This window comes from Lissotriton helveticus, chromosome 10 (genome assembly GCF_964261635.1).
Source record: "Lissotriton helveticus chromosome 10, aLisHel1.1, whole genome shotgun sequence".
NCBI classification, from domain to species: Eukaryota; Metazoa; Chordata; class Amphibia; order Caudata; family Salamandridae; genus Lissotriton; species Lissotriton helveticus.
Window position 1 is genome coordinate 22,985,169 of NC_136071.1, and position 19,384 is coordinate 23,004,552.

The 19,384-nt window shown below is 50.0% G+C and overlaps 1 protein-coding gene across 1 annotated transcript in view; it reads right to left on the reverse strand.

Moving 5' to 3' along the window:
• The window catches only part of NT5DC2 (5'-nucleotidase domain containing 2), a 227,397-nt gene that overhangs the window by 87,121 nt on the left and 120,892 nt on the right, over positions 1-19,384 (reverse strand). The window contains exon 7 of the mRNA XM_078664596.1: positions 18,600-18,660. Within this exon, the coding sequence (XP_078520722.1) occupies positions 18,600-18,660 (61 nt within the window). The remainder of the gene's footprint in view (positions 1-18,599; positions 18,661-19,384) is intronic.

The following is a 19,384-nucleotide window of genomic DNA, read 5'->3' on the forward strand; positions in this document are numbered from 1 at the left end:
ATCCCGTTAGTATTTCTTGTTCCTGATCGTTGGATTATCTCCTTATCCTTGTAATTGATTGTAGGTGTATTCGAACGTATTCTATTTAGATTTCTAAAGGTCCTGGAATGACCTGATGGCGGGGACAAATATATTAACCCCTGTTGTTGACGTTTCACGTTCCGGTATAGAGAATACTGGCAAGGGAAGCCTGATCACTTCCTCCTCCCACAGAAATTTGTAGGTTCCACTGTAGCGAACCTGTAGTAGTATCTTCGGTCGTCTCACCGCAACGGCATGGATGGTTCCTGATTATGTATTTGTATGTAGGGTTCTTGCAGCGTCAGAGCCTGAAGCTCGCTTACTCTGCGTAGGGACGTTATTGCAACCAGGAAAGCTGTTTTCATAGTTAGCATCTTTAAGGACGCCTTGTGGAGCGGTTCAAAGGGCTCTTTCATGAGTTCCGTTAGGACTATGTTCAAGTTCCATGCAGGTGGCGGCACCCGCTTGGGCGGTGCGATCCTTTTCGCCCCTTCTAGGAATCTCTTCACCACCTGTGATGTGAAGAAACTCCTGCACGTTTCACCCCTTGTGTAGGCGACTATCGCTGCTAAGTGAACCCTCAAGGAGGATGAGCTAAGGTTCTTCTCTAGCAAGTGCGTCAGGTACTTTAGCACTGTGGAGTCCCTCTTCATTTTATTGTGAAGCCTTTCTTGTCTACACCATATTGTGAACCTCTTCCATTTCGCCACATAGCACTTCCGAGTGCTAGGCCTTCTTGCCTCCCGCAGGACCTTCAGTGTACTTTCTGGCAACCTTAAATGTGCGAACTCTATGTCCTCAGGAGCCACGCTACTAGGCTCATGCTCTCTGGCTCTGGGTGCAGCACCTCTCCGTTCTGCATGGAGAGTAAGTCTTTCCTCCTGCTGAATCTGTGGGGTGCACACTGTGTCATCTCCATGATCTGCGAGTACCATGTCTGCCTCGCCCACTGTGGTGCGACCAGTATCAGTGTCATGTTGCTCGCTCTGCACTTGCTCAGTACTCTGTGCATCAGTGGTATCGGGGGAAAGGCGTAGGCAAATGTCCCTGACCAATCTATCCATAGGGCATTCCCCAGTGACCCCTCCTCGGGCTGCCTGGATGCGAAGTTTCGGCATTTTGCATTCTGGCGTGTGGCAAACAGGTCCACCGATGGAGTTCCCCATCTGTCGAATAGGTGCCTTGTCTCCTGAGCATTGAGCTCCCACTCGTGGGATGCTGAAGTCTGCCTGCTGAGCCAATCTGCTTGTATGTTGTCCTTCCCTGGCAGGTGTATGGCCAGCAGGTCTATCTTGAGAGGGATTGCCCACCTCCATATCTCCTGTGCTAGCGTTGAAAGCGGGGCTGACTGGGTGCCCCCCTGCTTGTTGATGTAGAACATCGCAGTGGTATTGTCTGTTTGTATCAACACCTTGTGATTGTACAGTCTTGTCTGGAAGGCTTTCAGTGCAAGGAAGATTGTCTTCAACTCTAAGTAATTGATGTGTTTTGTGGCATCCGTCGGTGTCCACAGTCCTCTCACCTTGAGCTCCTCCATGTGAGCGCCCCATCCCTTCAGGGATGCGTCTGTGGTGATGGTCACTGTTGGCGTTGGGGGCGTTAGAGGCTTTCCCCTTGCTATGTTCTCCATGGTCCACCATGTCATCTCCTTCTGCACTTCGTGCGTTACAACCACTAGATCCTCCCAACTGCCTGTAGCTTGTGACCATTGCTCCTGTAGCCATTCTTGAATGGGTCTCATGTGGAGTCGTACATTCGGTACCAGGTGGATGCATGATGCCATCATCCCCATGATCTTGCTCGCAGTCCTCACTGTCCGAGCTTGTCCCTTCCGGTAGAGGCGAGTTTCCTTCACCAGCGCCCTCGCCCTCTTCTCGCTGGGGAACACCTTGCCCTGTAAGGTGTTGATCTGTGCTCCCAGGAAGATCTTCACTTGTTCTGGCTCCATTGATGATTTCTTCCAATGGATGGAGAACCCCAGGTTTATGAGCGTGCTGGTCACTGTATGTGCGTGCAGCTTGCATTTGTGGTATGAGTTTGCTTTCACCAGCCAGTCGTCCAGGTAAGGGTATACGTGTATCCCTTGCCTTCTTAGGTGCGCTGCGACTGCTGCGAGGCACTTTGTGAACACTCTTGGTGCCGATTTTAGACCGAAGGCCAGTGTCGTGAACTGGTAGTGGCTTTCTCCGACGGTGAACCTGAGCATGTGTTTGTGCTTTCTGTTCATTGGGATGTGCAGGTATGCGTCTTTGAGGTCTATAGTGACCATGAAGTCCCCGATCTGCAATTGTGGGAGCACCTCTTGCAGGGAGGTCATTTTGAATTTCTGCGTTCTTATGAATTTGTTCATGAATCTTAAATCGAGAATGGGTCTCATTGTCTCGTCTACTTTTGGTACCAGGAAGTACGTTGAGTATACTCCTGTGTTTCTTTCCTTGAAGGGTACCCGTTCTATGGCCTGCTTCTGCAGGAGTTCTTTTGCTTCTTCCTGAAGGCACTGTAGCTGTTTGCCTGCTAGTGGTTTCCTTTTTGGTTTTTTGCTTGTTGGCCTCCCCTCCAACTCTATGCAGTATCCGAATTGGATAATGTTGAGGATCCATTTGTCTGATGTGATTTCTCTCCACTCCTGGAGGTGGTATCTTAATCTTCCTCCCACTGGTGTCCTGTGGTCGTAGGTGTCTAGTTTGTCTTGACCCATCTGTACGTGCTGCCCCCTGGGTTCTTTTTTGCGGGCGGGCACACGGAGTTTTTTGAAGTCACTTGGAGGTGGGCTGCTGGCCCCCTCTTCTATTTTGCCCCCGTCCATTTCTCCCTCGAAAGGACTGGCCTCTTTGTTGGTACTGCCAGGGCTGCTTCTGATGACCCTGCTGAGTCTGCGAGTCTGCCTGGTGCGTTTGCTGGAAAGCCTGGTGTGATGTACCTGGCTGGTTTCCGCCTCTCCCGCCGGGCCTCCGTGACGGGGTGCCCCTCTTGTTCCCTCTGAACTGCAATGCCCCCATGGATCTTGCTGTTTCGTTATCTTTCTTCAGTTGGCTGAGTTGTTCATCAACTGTTGGTCCGAAAAGCGTGCTGCCGTTGAACGGTGTGTTCAGGATGCTGTGTTGCACCTCCGGTTTGAAACCGGATATCCTGAGCCAGGCGTGCCTCCTTTCCGTGACGCCCATCATCATGAGCCTGCTGGCGGTGTCTGACCCATCCAGGGCCGTCTTAAGGCAAGAATTTGCCGCATTCTTCCCCTCTTCAATCAGCTTTTCGGCTTTTTGCCTGGCATCCTGGGGCAAGTCCTTCACCAACTGCCCCAGTCCCTCCATGATTTGGTACATGTGCCTGTTTATCAGGGCGTTGGAATTAGCCATGCGCCAGTGGGTCGCGGCATTCCGTTCGATCCTTCTGCCCAACAGATCCATCCTTTTGCTCTCCTTATCCGGTGGTGGGCCCGAGGTAGTGGGTACGTTAGCCCTCCTCCTTGCTGTGGCCGTGATAATGGAGTCTGCGGAGACCGTGCCCTGAATGTAGGCCGGGTCCTTTGTGGCATGCTTGTACTTCTTCTCAGTTCTGGGAGTTACTGCCTTGCATGTTGCGGGCTCCCTGAAAGCTTCCTTCCCCTGAGCCAAGACGCTCTCGAGCATTGGAAGGAACTGGCTCCTCGTTTGTGTTGGGAGTAATGTTTCCAGAAGGAAGTCTGCTTTCTGCTTCTCTTCGTCGAGCTTGAGCTTGAAAGCTGCTGCGGCAGATTGTATCACCGAGTTGTAGGCCCCGATGTCGTCCGGCGGCGAGGGCCTCGAGGGGTAGGTGTCGACCACCTCCTCCGGGCTGTCGGTGTCGACATCAATGTAATCTACCTCCTGAAGGTCAGAGGGTGCCGACTCAGTGTCTGTCCTGCCCTCATCTTCCTCCCCATAGCTGTAACCTTCGTAGGGATTCTCGTACTCCTCCTGGTCGTCGAGCACCTCGACGTCCTGGTCTTGCTCGGTGACCTCGGCGATCTCTTCTTCCTCCTCGACCACCTCCATCACTGGTGGCTTGGTCTTGTGAGGGATCGTGAAGGCTTTCATCTTTGCATCGAAATCTTTCTTCCGCTGCATGATGTTCTCCATTTCTGCCTCGAGGCGCCTTCTTTTCTTTTCCATCTCGGCCGCGTGTTCCGCGTCGGATGGGTCGGCCGCTCTCTTCGACGGATGGCTCGTCGCCGTGCCTCTCGGAGTCGAAGTTTTCGACGTCGAACCGGATTTCGGGTCTCTGGTCGTCGTCGTCAGTTTCGGGTCTTTCTCCCTCGTCGATCGATCCTTTTCGGGGACGATTTTCGACGTTTTCTGCTGATCAGCAGCTCTCGGCGCCGGGGACTCCTTCTCGGAGGATCCGCTGGGCCTGGGAGTAGTCGCGGACGCCGCCTTTTTTGGCGTCGGCGCTTTCGGGGTCTTGCCCTCGATTTTTCTAGACTCAGAGTCTCTCGGGTTCTTGGGGGCTGAAGAGTCTCCTACCTTGTCAGAAGTCTTCGTGTAATCGGTCTCTACGACCGTGTAGCTGTCGTCTTCGGCGGCAGCGTTGTCTTCTTCCTCGGAGGACATCCCCAGCTCGTAGAGTGACGGAGTCGGGGCCTTCCCCTGCAGGGCGGCGTGTGCTACCCTCTGCCTCTCTCTCACACGAAGGGTCTTCGGGGTGAAGGCGGAACAGGCGTTGCAGTCTCCGCTCTCGTGGTCCACCGGTAGGCAAAGGTTGCATACCGGGTGCTGGTCCTTCTGCGCGTACTTGTGGTGGCAGTTACGGCAGAACTTGAACGGCGTGTTGTCCATCCTCTAGCGTCCAGGGCCTCTCTGGTCGCGTGTTCGTCGACGGTCGTCGAAGATCTCGATGGAAAACGCCTTATCCTTGCTTGTTTTTCGTCGGTGAGGTCCCCTGTAGTCTTCAGGTGACTTCTCCTCGTCTTTTCTGTATTTTCCTTCTTCTTTCTCCAAAAATGTCTGGAGCCCAAACGGGAACGATCCAGACCCGACCGCGGAAAAAAAGAATCTGAAGATGGCGCCCAAGAGTGGGAGCTTCCGCAGGAAGCATGCCGACGTCACCGGAAATACACCCAAGGGGGTGTGACGCCGACGCCCACCTGGGCTAAGAGAAAAAAAAAAAAAAAAAAAACAAAGAAAAGACTACGAATCCGGACCCAACCACAAGACCGCGGAATAATGCACAGCATAGTGAATCCAGAAAGATTCACGCTGCAAAACTCCCTTTGCCGACACCTACTTCTCACCGGGCAACGGAGCCCTGAATACCGATATCATCTTCCACACCTCACGCAGAGCCCAATGGAGAAAAATGTTCCTAACCCTACTCACCGTCTCCTCCACCAGGAAAACTACTCATGGCCTAACTCTCTCTATCACACCTTCCCACCTCTTCCCTGGCAGGACTACCATTACTATCTATAATAACGGGATTGTCCTAATTCAATCCACGGACCAGAACCTGGAACTACTAGACAACCTGTTCCCCAAGTTCAAAGAGCACCTCTCCAAGCTGCGGACCCCCACCCAGATCTCCACCAACACTATCACCCCTGACGTCGCAGCCCCCACCTACAACACCTCTACCCCCAGCACCCCAGTTAATGGCCCACCTGCTGTTAACACCCCTCACTCCCCAAGGACAGACACCCCCAGCACCCCAGTAAATGGCCCACCTGCTGTCAACGCCCCACTCTCCCCAAGGACAGACACAAATGTCGCCACCTCTTATACTAACCGCCCCTCTAACATGTCCCCTTTCACCCCCACTTATATCCCCCCTATCCCTCTCCTCCCTGACATAACACCCACCCGCAACACGCCACCTGAATACACCACCGCTCGGAGTTTATCCACCCCCTCCCATTCCCCCCACGACAGACGACTCTCCCTCCCCAGCTCCCTCCCCACTCTCACACACGACACCCTCACACCTGACAGAACAACTCTCACCCACAACACGCCACCAACTGATAACATCACCATTCGGAGTTTATCCACCCCCCCCTCCCAAACCCCCCACGGCGGACACCTCTCCCCCCCCAGCTCCCTCCCCACTCCCGCCCACGACACTCACACCCTCCCAACAAAACACACTAAACATACCACCTCCCCTACCTTAGCATCCCCTTCTCTCCCACCCCCTATTCTCAGCCCTCACTACCCTCCGGTCTCCCCCACTGTCTTCAGCCTTCACTCACTCTTCCACTCACCGGCACCGGCTCCCACTGACGGCACCACCTATGCCTCCCACCCACCGCCTTCACCTCCTACTTCACCCACACCCCCCGCCCACAAACGCCCACTCTTTGAATGCCATCCCACCCACTTACACCGCAGAACATTCCAACAACGCTAGTATATCCCCCCCTTCGATACCCTGCCCGCTTTCCAGCTCACTACACAACCTTTCACCAATGGCTCTCACCACCTACGCCATCCCCAATACACCTACTGACCTGACTTCACCCACCCTCCAACAAGTCAAAGAGGATATTCTACAAATCAAAAAAGATGTCCACGCAATCAAAGACCTTCTCTCAGCACAGCCCAGTCTACCTCCCATCATCCCTCTACCCTACAAAGGACGCACCCGCCCTTCATACCCTCGCCTCCAACGACATCCGCGCTGGCCGACTATCCCCGTTCGCAACAACTCCCACCGCCCCCACCGTGTCCTCAACCCATTGTCGGACCGCGACCTATGCTCTCTCCTACGCTCTTATGGCCCAGGTCCGGTAAAACAAATATCCAGCACACACATCCCCATACCCACAATTCTTACAAACCCTCTGAGGCTCCCAACACTCAACAACAGAGGTTCCGTCCCTAACAACCTCAGAAAAGTTTCCCTCACTCTAGAAAGCTCGACCAACCTTCTCTCTCCCAAACTCAAATGCATCCTCCTCAACTGCAGATCGGCCCAGAGACACTCCTCCGACATCGCTGATCTCGTCTCAGCTAGGGATCTGGACCTAGCCATTCTAACAGAAACTTGGCTCACTGAAGCCTCTACCCAGATAATGGACATACTAGTCCCCCCCAACTATCACATCATTAGGCTAGACAGGTCTTCAGACAAGACGGGCGGGGAAATTGCATGCATTTTTAGGGGCAACCTCTCCGTTACTAAAGTCACCTCCCCCTCCCTCTCCTCCTGTGAACTCCTCTGCCTCGACATCACCAGCGAGGGAAAACAAGTTTGTGCTTTACATCTCATTTATCACCCGCCTGGTGACAATCTCATATTCACCCAACAACTCATGGACATGATCACTTCCAATGCCGGTCGGCAGACCACCCAAATCTACCTGGGTGACTTCAATCTCCACTGGAACGATCAGAAAGACACAGTGGTGAATAGTCTCAAAACTTTCCTTAATGCGCTCGACCTTACCCAAATATGCGATAGACCACACACGACAAAGGCTCGATACTTGATCTCATCATTGCCAAAGAGAACTCTACACAACTAGAGACGATTCTACCCTGCGACTGGTCAGATCACCACATTATCACCTTCTTTATCAATGAAAAAGTTAAACCTAACCCGGCTCAACCAATCAAATCCAAAACATGGAAAAGGGACATGAAGAATCTCAACCCCTCCACTCTGCCTCCCCACATCGGCAATCTCCTCCTTCCCCCTTCAGGTGCCTCGGATGTCCAATCACTGACTGACCACTACCTTGAATCTATGAATACATTAGTCAATGAAGTCGCCCCACTGCAACTGAAGAGAGTCTCCACCAAAACTTCTAACCCCTGGTATGACGACAGACTCAATGACGACAGGCGTTCGATGCGAATGGCAGAGCGCACCTGGAGATCGGACCCTTCAGCACTGCACCTCAAAAGGCTTAAAAACAAGAGAAATGCCTACTTCAGGAAAATAAAGCGCACAAAGTTGGACTTCTTCAGCCGCCAGTTGGACCAAGCAAAAACAGGCCAAGAAAACTGTTCGAACTAATCAAGACCCAAACAAAGGCACAACCCTTACAATCAAATAGCACAACAAGCGACACCCCACACTGTGAGGACTTCTCTGCTTTCTTTAAGCTAAAGACTGACAACATAAGAAATGACCTCATCTTGGATGTAAGCCGATTCCCCAACCACACCAGAATGGCTGACACTCAACCTAAAAACATGGCATCTTGGCTGTACTTCGATACCTACTCGGAAGAAACAATACACAAACTGCTCTGCACCTTGAAGCCCTCTAATCACCTCACAGACCCTCTACCTGCTAATGCTGTAAAAGACTTCATCCCCTTGCTCCTCCCTCTCTGGACCAAAATCATCAACAGCTCCCTGCAACAAGGTCTCATTCCAGACTCCCTCAAGGTGGGACAAGTCACGCCTATACTCAAGAAACCTACAGCTGATCCGTCTGACCTAAACAATTACCGGCCCATCACCAATATCCCCACCCTGGCCAAACTGCTGGAGAAATGTGTCCAACTCCAACTAACAAAACACATTGACCAATTTGACCTCCTCAACTCTCATCAATCAGGCTTCCGAGCGAAACATAGCACGGAAACAGCTATGACACACATAATTGATGACGCCCTCCAAATTCTTGATCGCAATGAGTCCTGCCTCCTCATCCTTCTTGACCTCTCGTCAGCATTTGACACGGTCAAACATGAGAACTTGCTGGAGCTGCTAAGCACTAGAATGGGTCTATCAGGAACTGTTCTCAAATGGTTTTCGTCCTTCCTTCACAACCGGTCCCAGAAGTTCAAGATCGACAATGTGCTATCTTCACCTGTGCCTGCAGAGCTAGGTGTTCCACAAGGATCCTCCCTCTCCCCCACATTGTTCAACCTCGTCATGGAACCGCTCGCCACCTTGCTCCAAGCTTCCAATGTCCAATTCCATATGTACGCCGATGACACACAACTGTACCTAAAGCTTCAATCTCCGGATGATATCAAACATCTGAATTCCACGCTTATCAACACTCAATCTTGGCTAGCCGATAATCACCTCAAACTAAATGCTCTGAAAACTGAGTTCCTTCTCATCTCAGCCCCGGCGAAAATCTCCACCACCCAAACATGGCTCAACAACCTAACAGCATTCAATGTCCAACCCACCATCGTGGACTCAGCGAAATCCCTAGGCATCACACTGGACGCCAAGCTCAACATGCAGCAGCACGTCAGCAAAGCCACAAAAGCAGCTAACTTCCAAATCAATACACTGAGGAAAATTAAACCCTTCCTCCCTGCTGAAGACTTCCAAACAGCTGTACAAGCGTTAGTCATCCCTCGAATAGACTACGGAATTGTGGCCCTCAGCGGCCTCCCGCTATCCACAACAGCACCCTTAAGAGCCTCTCTGAACGCTGCCGCAAGACTCATTACTGGCTCAAGAAAACATTCGCATATTTCCCCAGACTTAAAGTCCCTAAAATGGCTGCCTTTTGAAGCCAGAATACAACTAAAAATTGCAGTTATGACACACGCGGCCGTGCACCACAATGCACCCAACTACCTCGCTCAAAAGTTGTCTATATCAGGAGGTTCGAGATCCAATAGAAGCTCAAAAAATCTACTCCTGAAACCCCGCAGATTCCGGAAAGAGAAAACTTACAAGCGCTCCTTCTCAGGTATGGCACCCAGGATCTGGAATGCGCTCCCTCCTGAAACCAGGCGCATCTCCTCCACTGCACTCTTAAAGAAAGAGGTGAAAACCATCCTTCTGGCCAAGATCTCCTGAACTTCATAGGTGCTGGATCAGAGACTCTGCATTGCCTTGTGTCAATGCTCACCTTGTCCTTTGGCACTTTACCTCTACTTGAAGGAGACACTACTGCGCTACTTTCTTCTCACTACCGACCAATATATGATACACGCTGGGTCACTGATTCACCCTCCCGATGCCCCCACTCAGTTCTCTCTCTATATTAAAACACTGGTATAAGCCTTCCATTCACCCAAGGTGTATCTGAACACCTCTGTATTGGGATCAATGACTTGTGCCGTCTTATATTACTTGTTTACCGTACTGTATATTGATATGTTTTATGTATGTTTTTATTTTCCTTTCATGTTAGTGACTACTACATTGCTCCCATTACCTCTGTTCATTCCTATTGCCCCTACCCTTTCATTGTGAAGCGCTCTGATATCTGTAAGGATCTTGTTCGCGCTATATAAAACTTTGAATAAATAAATAAATAAAATAAAATAAAATACATGAGCACTTCAGCAGCGATGGCGATCCCCGGGAGCTCATCTCTAGCTCCAGGCACAGCAGCGCACTCTCTTAGCTGCGTAGGTTTTCCACTCGATGTACAGGTGTGAGATAAAGTGGGAGTTAAGTTGCGGAGGTTGCATCCCACGCCCTCTGCACTGAGGGCCAGAGCAAAGCTCCTCCCACTCGAAAGGGTTCTTCCAAAGGCTAACTGTGGAGGTCAGACAAGGGTCAGCAGTTATTCCTTCATCTCTCGTTTAGATGCTCCAGGCAGGTTTCCAGCTCAACATGAGGTTCCCTGGAATTCTAGAATCCTTCCCTAAATAAAATTTCTTCTCTGGAGTCCATCAGGAGACCTTCATCTGCCACTCAAAGGATCTTCTGGAGCGGTTGGCATGGAGAATTCAGGGCTTGATTATCAGCGCCGAGAAAGTCCTGTGGGCTGCGTCTCCATTTAGGGGTACAGAGAACCGGGTACAAAGATGAGTTACACATCAGCCTAGACTGCCCGCTCATTCTAGTGCCTGCACAGTGCTGCAACAGAGCACCAGATATGGGGCAGCCAATCGTACAGTGCACTGGTGTATGATCTCTTGCAAGAGAGCTGTAATGCGGGAGCGTGTAAGGGCGAAAGTTCACCCCAGGACTCGTTTCAGGCTCAACCAGTCCGTGGTTTGGTGCCAGGTATTTGCAGTCCGACAATGCAGCGACAGCAAGATGATGGTCACACTGCTAATGTTAAACGAGGCAGTTGATAGGGCTGAATCTTTTTCTACCTTTGTAAGTGTCCTACAAATGAGGATGGTTGGCAGTGCACTCCACTGCAGGAGAGATTGCCTTGACTAGTGTCGGCAGGGTCCACGGTGAAAGATCCCTGTATGGCTGGCAGTGCACTCCACGGCAGCGTGCCAGCCTTCACTGGTGTCGGCAGTGTAACTGGTGAACGATACCCTGTATGGCTGGCTGGCAGTGCACTCCACCGCAGGAGAGATTGCCTTCACTGGTGTCGGCAGTGTCCACGGTGAAAGATACCTGTATGGTTGGCAGTGCACTCCACTGCAGAGTGATCGCCTTCACTGGTGTCGGCAGGGTCCACGGTGAAAGATCCCTGTATAATAATAATAATAATCCACATTTGTAACGCGCACAATCACCCGTAAGGGTCTCTAGGCGCTGGGGGCCGTCGGGAAGATTAAGCAAGCTATTGCCCAGAGTCACATGGTGCTGGGCTAACCTGCCGCCGGAGCCGGGGATCGAACCCTGATCCCCAGAATCCAGCGTCAGTCGCCCTGGCCGCGGCGCCACACCTCTCCCTCTGTATGGCTGGCAGTGCACTCCACTGCAGCGTGCCAGCCTTCACTGGTGTCGGCAGGGTCCACGGTGAAAGATACCTGTATGGTTGGCAGTGCACTCCACTGCAGAGTGATCACCTTAACTGGTGTCGGCAGGGTCCACGGTGAAAGATCCCTGTATGGCTGGCAGTGCACTCCACTGCAGAGTGATCGCCTTCACTGGTGTCGGCAGGGTCCACGGTGAAAGATCCCTGTATGGCTGGCAGTGCACTCCACTGCAGAGTGATCGCCTTCACTGGTGTCGGCAGGGTCCACGGTGAAAGATCCCTGTATGGCTGGCAGTGCACTCCACTGCAGCGTGCCAGCCTTCACTGGTGTCGGCAGGGTCCACGGTGAAAGATACCTGTATGGTTGGCAGTGCACTCCACTGCAGAGTGATCGCCTTCACTGGTGTCGGCAGGGTCCACGGTGAAAGATCCCTGTATGGCTGGCAGTGCACTCCACTGCAGCGTGCCAGCCTTCACTGGTGTCGGCAGGGTCCACGGTGAAAGATACCTGTATGGTTGGCAGTGCACTCCACTGCAGAGTGATCGCCTTCACTGGTGTCGGCAGGGTCCACGGTGAAAGATCCCTGTATGGTTGGCAGTGCACTCCACTGCAGAGTGATCGCCCTCACTGGTGTCGGCAGGGTCCACGGTGAAAGATACCTGTGTGGTTGGCAGTGCACTCCACTGCAGAGTGATCGCCTTCACTGGTGTCGGCAGGGTCCACGGTGAAAGATACCTGTATGGTTGGCAGTGCACTCCACTGCAGAGTGATCGCCTTCACTGGTGTCGGCAGGGTCCACGGTGAAAGATCCCTGTATGGCTGGCAGTGCACTCCACTGCAGCGTGCCAGCCTTCACTGGTGTCGGCAGGGTCCACGGTGAAAGATACCTTGTACGCACAGACTGGGCTCAATATTCCATTTGTGTGTGATCAATGGGTCCACAGCGAGTCATTCAGTGTTGCTGGTGGGTAGGCCATCCAAGATGCTCAATACGGTCACCAGGTAAGAATGTTGCCTTCCACAACCCATGTGTAAAAGGGCCATTCTATGAAGGACATGGAAGCGTGCTATCCCCACCCTGGAGGAGTACCCAAAGTCTTTGTAGTCTAGACTGCCACAGGGATGTAAAAGTTTACAACAAAACAATTAAAACCAAAACAAAAAATGCAGAAAACATGCCTCTTTAAGTTACAAATGCCCCAGGATGCTCTTACAAGGAGTAACATGAACATAATTGACCACTAATTTTATTTATTTATTTATTTTGAGAGTTTTATATAGCGCGAACAAGATCTTTGCAGATAACAGAGCGCTTTACACAGGCAGGTGGAAGGGTAAGGGAACAAGGGGGCATAGTAGGGAGGTAGATCATCAAGTTCATGTACATAGCAAAAAAAAGAAAAATTACGTAAAGTACAGGTATGAGGTAGCACGGCCTAGTTGGAGCGTAGGCCATCAAAACATTGTGAATAATACCGAAATCGATAAAAAACTGATATGAGGGAGCAAGGATCTAAGCACTTTAGACTAATATAAGTCCAGACACACGTACATAGGAATATATAGGCTATATCATAACAGAATACAGATAATACTGTTCGCAATGTAGATCACACGAGTTGTTCAAGTGTATTTAGCCATAAGGATACTTTTGACTTCTTTCTTAAAAAGAAGGGAGGAAGAGATGAGCCTCGTTTCAGGAGGAAGTGCGTTCCAGATCCTGGGCGCCATTCCAGAGAAGGAGCGTTTGTAAGTTTTTTCCTTCCGGAATCTTTGCGGTTTCAACAGAAGATTGTTTGTGCTCCTGGTAGCTCTGGACCCACCGGACATTGTCAACTTATGAGTGAGGTAGCTGGGTGATTTCAGGTGTATAGCCTTGTGCAACATGCTGGCAATTTTCAGCTGTATTCTGGCTTCAAGAGGCAGCCAGTTCAAGGACTAATGAAGATACCACGCTGGAGAAGGAGGCTTGTTTCCTTTTTAACAGTAGGTTCCTTTGAAAACTAGCATAATCCCATCAGGGAAGCTTAAACTCGCCCCATCATACTCTACATCCATCCCCAAACACACTACATACACCACCGTTCCCCTACCCTCATGCCTGCCACACCAGTTCTATAGGCACAAGTTGCCCTTCCACTCGAAACACCCGTCCTTTCCTTGAATGGATTCCGCTCCTACTCTGAGAGAGGCCAATGGGTTTTGTTTTCTGCTGCAAAGACTTATCGTTGGATCACCTCTCCCACCACCCAAGCCAGTCGTTTGGCTATTCGGAACCATTCCTCGCTTTGGGCTGGGGTGGTATACGGCCAATGGTTATAAGGAATTGTTACTCCAAGAAAACACATCCCTTCACCAGTAAGCAAGCCATGCAAAGGTAGGCAACATGGTGCAGAGCTCTGAAATACACACACACCAGCCTTCACTCCGATCAGCCGCTTCCATCGACCATGTGCCTCGGTAGCACACGCTGCCAGCATCCTGAACAGAACAAGCATTAAAAATGCAATAGGTCTCGCCTTTGATTAAGTTAAAGCCTTTTAATTTGCTAATGGTATTGAATTGTAGCTTTGCATTATTTAGTGTATATTTGTGATATGTGCATATATTTGTATATATTTGCTCTTCCCGCGCCCTTGTGTGCCTTTTGCTATTGTAATCTTCACTATACACAATTAACACATCTACTATTCTTCTATTCATTCACCTCCCAAGTCTGAAACACTGCTCTTTTCCTACCAACGCTATGCTTTAATCTACTACACAGCTAACAAACATTTTTAACATACAACTACACCATATCCCAAATATACACTAAATAATGCAAAGCTAGAATACAATACCATTAGCAAAGCAAATGGCTTTAAACTTAATAAAAAGCGAGACAGCCAGTTCTCTTCTGCTCCACCATTACCGCCCAACTAGAATGTTAAGATCCGCTGATCTCAACCTAGCTGCTCGTCTACGCTTCAAGCCGGCTAGACAGGGAGGTAGGTAATGCCGCATCTTGGCTCCCAGACTCTGGAATAAAGTTCCCCATTTACCTAAGCAACGTCTCTAATCATCTCAGTTTCAGAAAACAGTTGAAGACTTGGCTGATCTAGGCGGGAGAACCTGTTTTAGTGACTGGTGCTTCTGATGCGCTAGGAAGCACTTGTCTGGGCAACCATGAGCAGTGTAAATTATTATAGCATAACAATTGTCTGTCTGCAACTGTGCTGGCAAGCCACACCATAAAAACACCCCAATGTCATGGCAGAAATTCAATAAAATATATTATGGAAAGAAAAAAACACAACCAATACTAATACCCATTCAAGTCTGTTTTTGCATTTGATTGCTACTTTTGCTGGAAACAATTAGGAGTAAAGTCGGCAAACGTTTTTTGGGCATTTTTGGACACAGGCACAGCTCTACCCTTCATGATTGCATGTCACTGAGGGGAATATTGTCTGACATTATATCCTAAATATGGTGTACAGAAATATTGTCCCAATGGGTGTAGAATTTCTATTAACTCAAATGGGGTGAGATTTTGGTAAATTATATTTGGAACCCAATATTAATGACAGATAATATTCCGACAATATTGTTGGACCACACCCCCTTACATGGAAGGGATAGAGAGGACAGGGAGGGCCGGGTGAGGGAGGGTGGACGGATGGAGAGAGAGAGAGAGAGAGAGAGGGGGGGGGGGGGGTAAACAGAATGAAAAAGAGAGGAAGTGGTGGGGCGAGAGGTTGGCAGATAAAAAGGAGGTGGGACAGGGAGACAGGAATTTGGTTTGAGGGCTAGATGTACGGAAAACGAATGAAGTAGGGAGAAAGATTGGCATATGACAACATATGAACAAATGGGAAGAGAGCGGGAGAGACATGGATAGATGTAACGAGGTAGACATGGAGAGAGATACGCGAGACAAGGAAAGCGAGAGAAAGACAAGGGAAAGGAGAAGAAAACAAGTTACACAGTTTTCTTACGGTGACACGAAAATCTGCTTTGAAATTAACTCAACACCCCACCACACACTTCATTTTCATGCACATACATTCAGGCCCCTCCCCGGTATAGAAACTCACTGCATAAACACCGGGGACCATTATGTATATGAAACATTAGACATCATCCCACTGGAACTTAAACCATGGTGCGTTCACTGTTGATAGCACATGTATCGTGGAACAGTTAAAACATCTCACCTGCTGCTTTTCTGAACTTTTTCCCTGCTAAAAGTTGTTGATTTTCACGCTGCTGGCTCAGCCTTGCATGCCTCGGAGATCAGCGCTTGGGCTCAAGCTACGCGCAGTACTACGCTGAAACCAGTTCTGAGCAGCGCAAGAACTCCATTGTCCTGAACAGCCACATGAGTGCCGCAGCTATTCGACCTACGCAACAGACTGGAGTTAGAGCGAAACAGGGGAACGAACAAGAAGATGGAAGAGATTAACACGCGCACCGAGTGCAAGTACACCAGGCGGTGGAAATGGGAAAAGGACGTGCCAGATGTTTGACGGACTGTTACTGTGGGGACTTCAAGGCACTAAAGGCCACCTTTACTTCCCTGTCGTTTACGAGGTTACAGTCATGCTCCAGCGTTCACGACAACAAACCATCACGGACTCCAGCGCGGATTACAGTGACTGACTGTTGACGTAGTGACAAGCTACACGTCTTGCAAAATCAGGGATCCGAATGTGAAGAAATCAGGGATCCGAATGTGAAGAAAAAAGTGCGTACCACCTAATGAGGGAGAGTCACGCCGCCGGTATAAGATCAAATCCAGGTGGGCGTGGCCAAAAGGAGACAAGGCGGCAACAAGGAGGGACTAAGAAGCCTCCTTTACAATCACAAGCCAGCGTTTTGCATTAAAGATGACGCTGGCCAATTAAAAAGATGGGCGGGGCTTCAACTCTGCCTCAGAGAGCTTTGGAATCTGCATTGATTCCAAGAAGCTCTCGAATGCCGAGAGCCGCGCATGCGCTGCTTTCGACAGCCGAGACCTGAAAAAAGCTCCAAGTCCCATGTGACAAAACAAAGTATGCTTCTGAAGGCCACAGCATGTGTCCAGGAGGCCAGAGCCGTTTCCTACAGCAATAAGGATTTCTGCAGCTAATACACTGGTTTAAGAAGAATCCAGCTGGGAGAAAAAGAATCCTGGCAGCGCTTGGACTCAAGGTGCGGATTACTGTATTCAGCTTAAGCCCAGCAGCCACAGGGATTCTCAGAAGGAACAAGAAGAGATATTCAACACTTACACTACTGACCAACACCCCACTCAGCAGCTTTAAAGTTACACAAGGGCAAGTACCTCACCACGACCACCCCCTCCACATCCACACAGAAGTATGTCTGAACACGCTTACTCTCCCGACCAACACTCCACTCAGCACCACAACCACCCCCTCCACACTGAACACTTACCAACCATATGTAGCAAGGCTCCCACTTTATTACCCAACGGGACCATATCCCCCACGCTTCCGGGTTAATTGCACACAAGCCCCCACCCTGTACCTTCCTTCTGTGCCTTCATGCAAAGTAACCACCTCCACATCTCATTCAGAGTGGATCGGCGTGGCTGTTTTTTTTTTGCGCACCCCCTGATTCAGAAAGGGGCTCCCAGTTACCATCATTCACATTCTTCTGCGCACTGACCATCGAGCGGAACCGACCCAAGAACCTCTCACCACTACATTTAGATGCCAGTCTACTGGGAACACTCTTGGTGTCTTCTCCATGTATGAGACAGAAGCGGGCACTCCCCAACGCTGTATTCCCTTCACTGGATGTGGCGGCAGATGCTGCGGAGGTGCTGGCAGACTCCAGAGATAGGTCTCTAAACTCCCAGCAATGCTGCAAGAGGTGTCCTGAACACCTGGCAAGCATCCTCTGTCCCAAAACTGAACTACACACGAACTGCACGCACTCCTCATGCAAACAAGGGGTTGAGAGAATGCTACACAGCGACTTCTCATGTCAGGTAGTGGGGGTACACCTGGGACCTGGTAACCCTCACCCTTGGAGAGTCTTAAACCAGAGTAGGAGGATGTTAAGTTGAAATAAACGCAAATGGGTGCTACCTTTTAGGAATGACCCATCTACTTTATCAAGTACCATAACCAGAAGGAAAAATAAACTCATCTGGGTGGTTTTTAAGGACTCTGGGATGCCTTCACCACCCATTTTATACAGATCATACTCCAGGTGAGAGGGTCAATTTGCCAGGAGGGGAGCCCTGAGGCCCAGAGTCCTGGGGCCATGCAAGAAGCTCCAAGACATTTGTGGGTATACGCGTGCTTTAAAAATCATCATAATATAACCCAGCCTGTTTGGATGACCAAATCTTCTTTCCAAACTTGGCACTATATTTAACTCTTTGAAAACGAATGACCTTTCCTAAACAGCATTGTGCCAAAAAAAGCAGGGTTTCGGGGGACAGTTACACATAATCTTGTATGGTGAAACAAGCTTCCATTTGGAGATTAAGAGTTTTAAGACGATTCACTTATCTCACAAGCTTGTTCGGCAGAAAAAAACAACAAGCAAAGAAGACAGGGGAAACTTCTCACTTAGATTTAAAGGTCAAACATGCGAAATTGTAAGCGGGAGATACTATAATCTACACATGCTCCGGCCTCATCCAGGGTACAAGGACACAAAATACTCCTTTGTAGCCATGAAGCACCTACAGCGAGGCTTCTCCAGACACCAAACCTTACTCCCAGTCACTTGTCTCGTCCATTTCAATATTAAAAGGATAAATCAAGATAGCAGGAAAATGTATAGCCACTACTTTCTTAGTTATTACATACTTAATAGTTTCAACTGAAACCAGAGACTTGTACACAGTAGGAGCAAAGAGTGCAATACTACACAGCACCTGTGGAACACTCCCAGAGTAGGTACAAACTACTCAGCGGCGCTCTTCCATCTGCCGGGATGGTCACATGAGACTGATCAAACGTAGGCCTGATTTCAAGGAATTGAAAAGAAGGGCAGCAGAAAGGATCCCCCTGTGCGAACTACTCACCCAGATCCTGCATGATCCACTGGTACATGAAGCCTTTGACGTGCACGTCTCGGATGGCGTCCTAGGCAGAAAAGGATGGACAGAGTTATTCATGCACCTCTTGTGGTGGCGAGTCACTCACTGCTGCACTGTGGTCGAATACATTTAACTAATGTATGCATACATGACTGCTACTAGATTAGCAGAATGACAAACGCGCACTAGAGAAGGTGGTCTGACCAGAAGTAGCTGCACCCTAGTAAACACAGGAAAAGCACTAGAAGGAAAAGCTTGCTTTAGTATCTACACCCCAGTAAACACTGGTCAAGCATGATAAGGGACAGCTTGCTGCATCATCAGAGCATGTGAAGGGACAGCTTGCTTCAGTATCAGAGCACCCCAGTAAACACGGGACAAGCACATGAAGGGACAGTTTGCTACAGCATCAGGGCACGTGAAGTGACAGCTAGCTGCAGCATCAGAGCATGTGAAGGGACAGCTTGCTGCAGCATCAGAGCACCCCCAATAAACACTGGACAAGCACGTGAAGGAACAGCTTGCTGCAGCATCAGGGCACGTGAAGTGACAGCCAGCTCCAGTATCAGAGCATGTAAAGGGACAGCTTGCTGCAGTATCAGAGCACGTGAAGGGACAGCTTGCTGCAGCATCAGGGCACGTGAAGTGACAGCCAGCTCCAGTATCAGAGCATGTAAAGGGACAGCTTGCTGCAGTATCAGAGCACGTGAAGGGACAGCTTGCTGCAGCATCAGGGCACGTGAAGTGACAGCCAGCTCCAGTATCAGAGC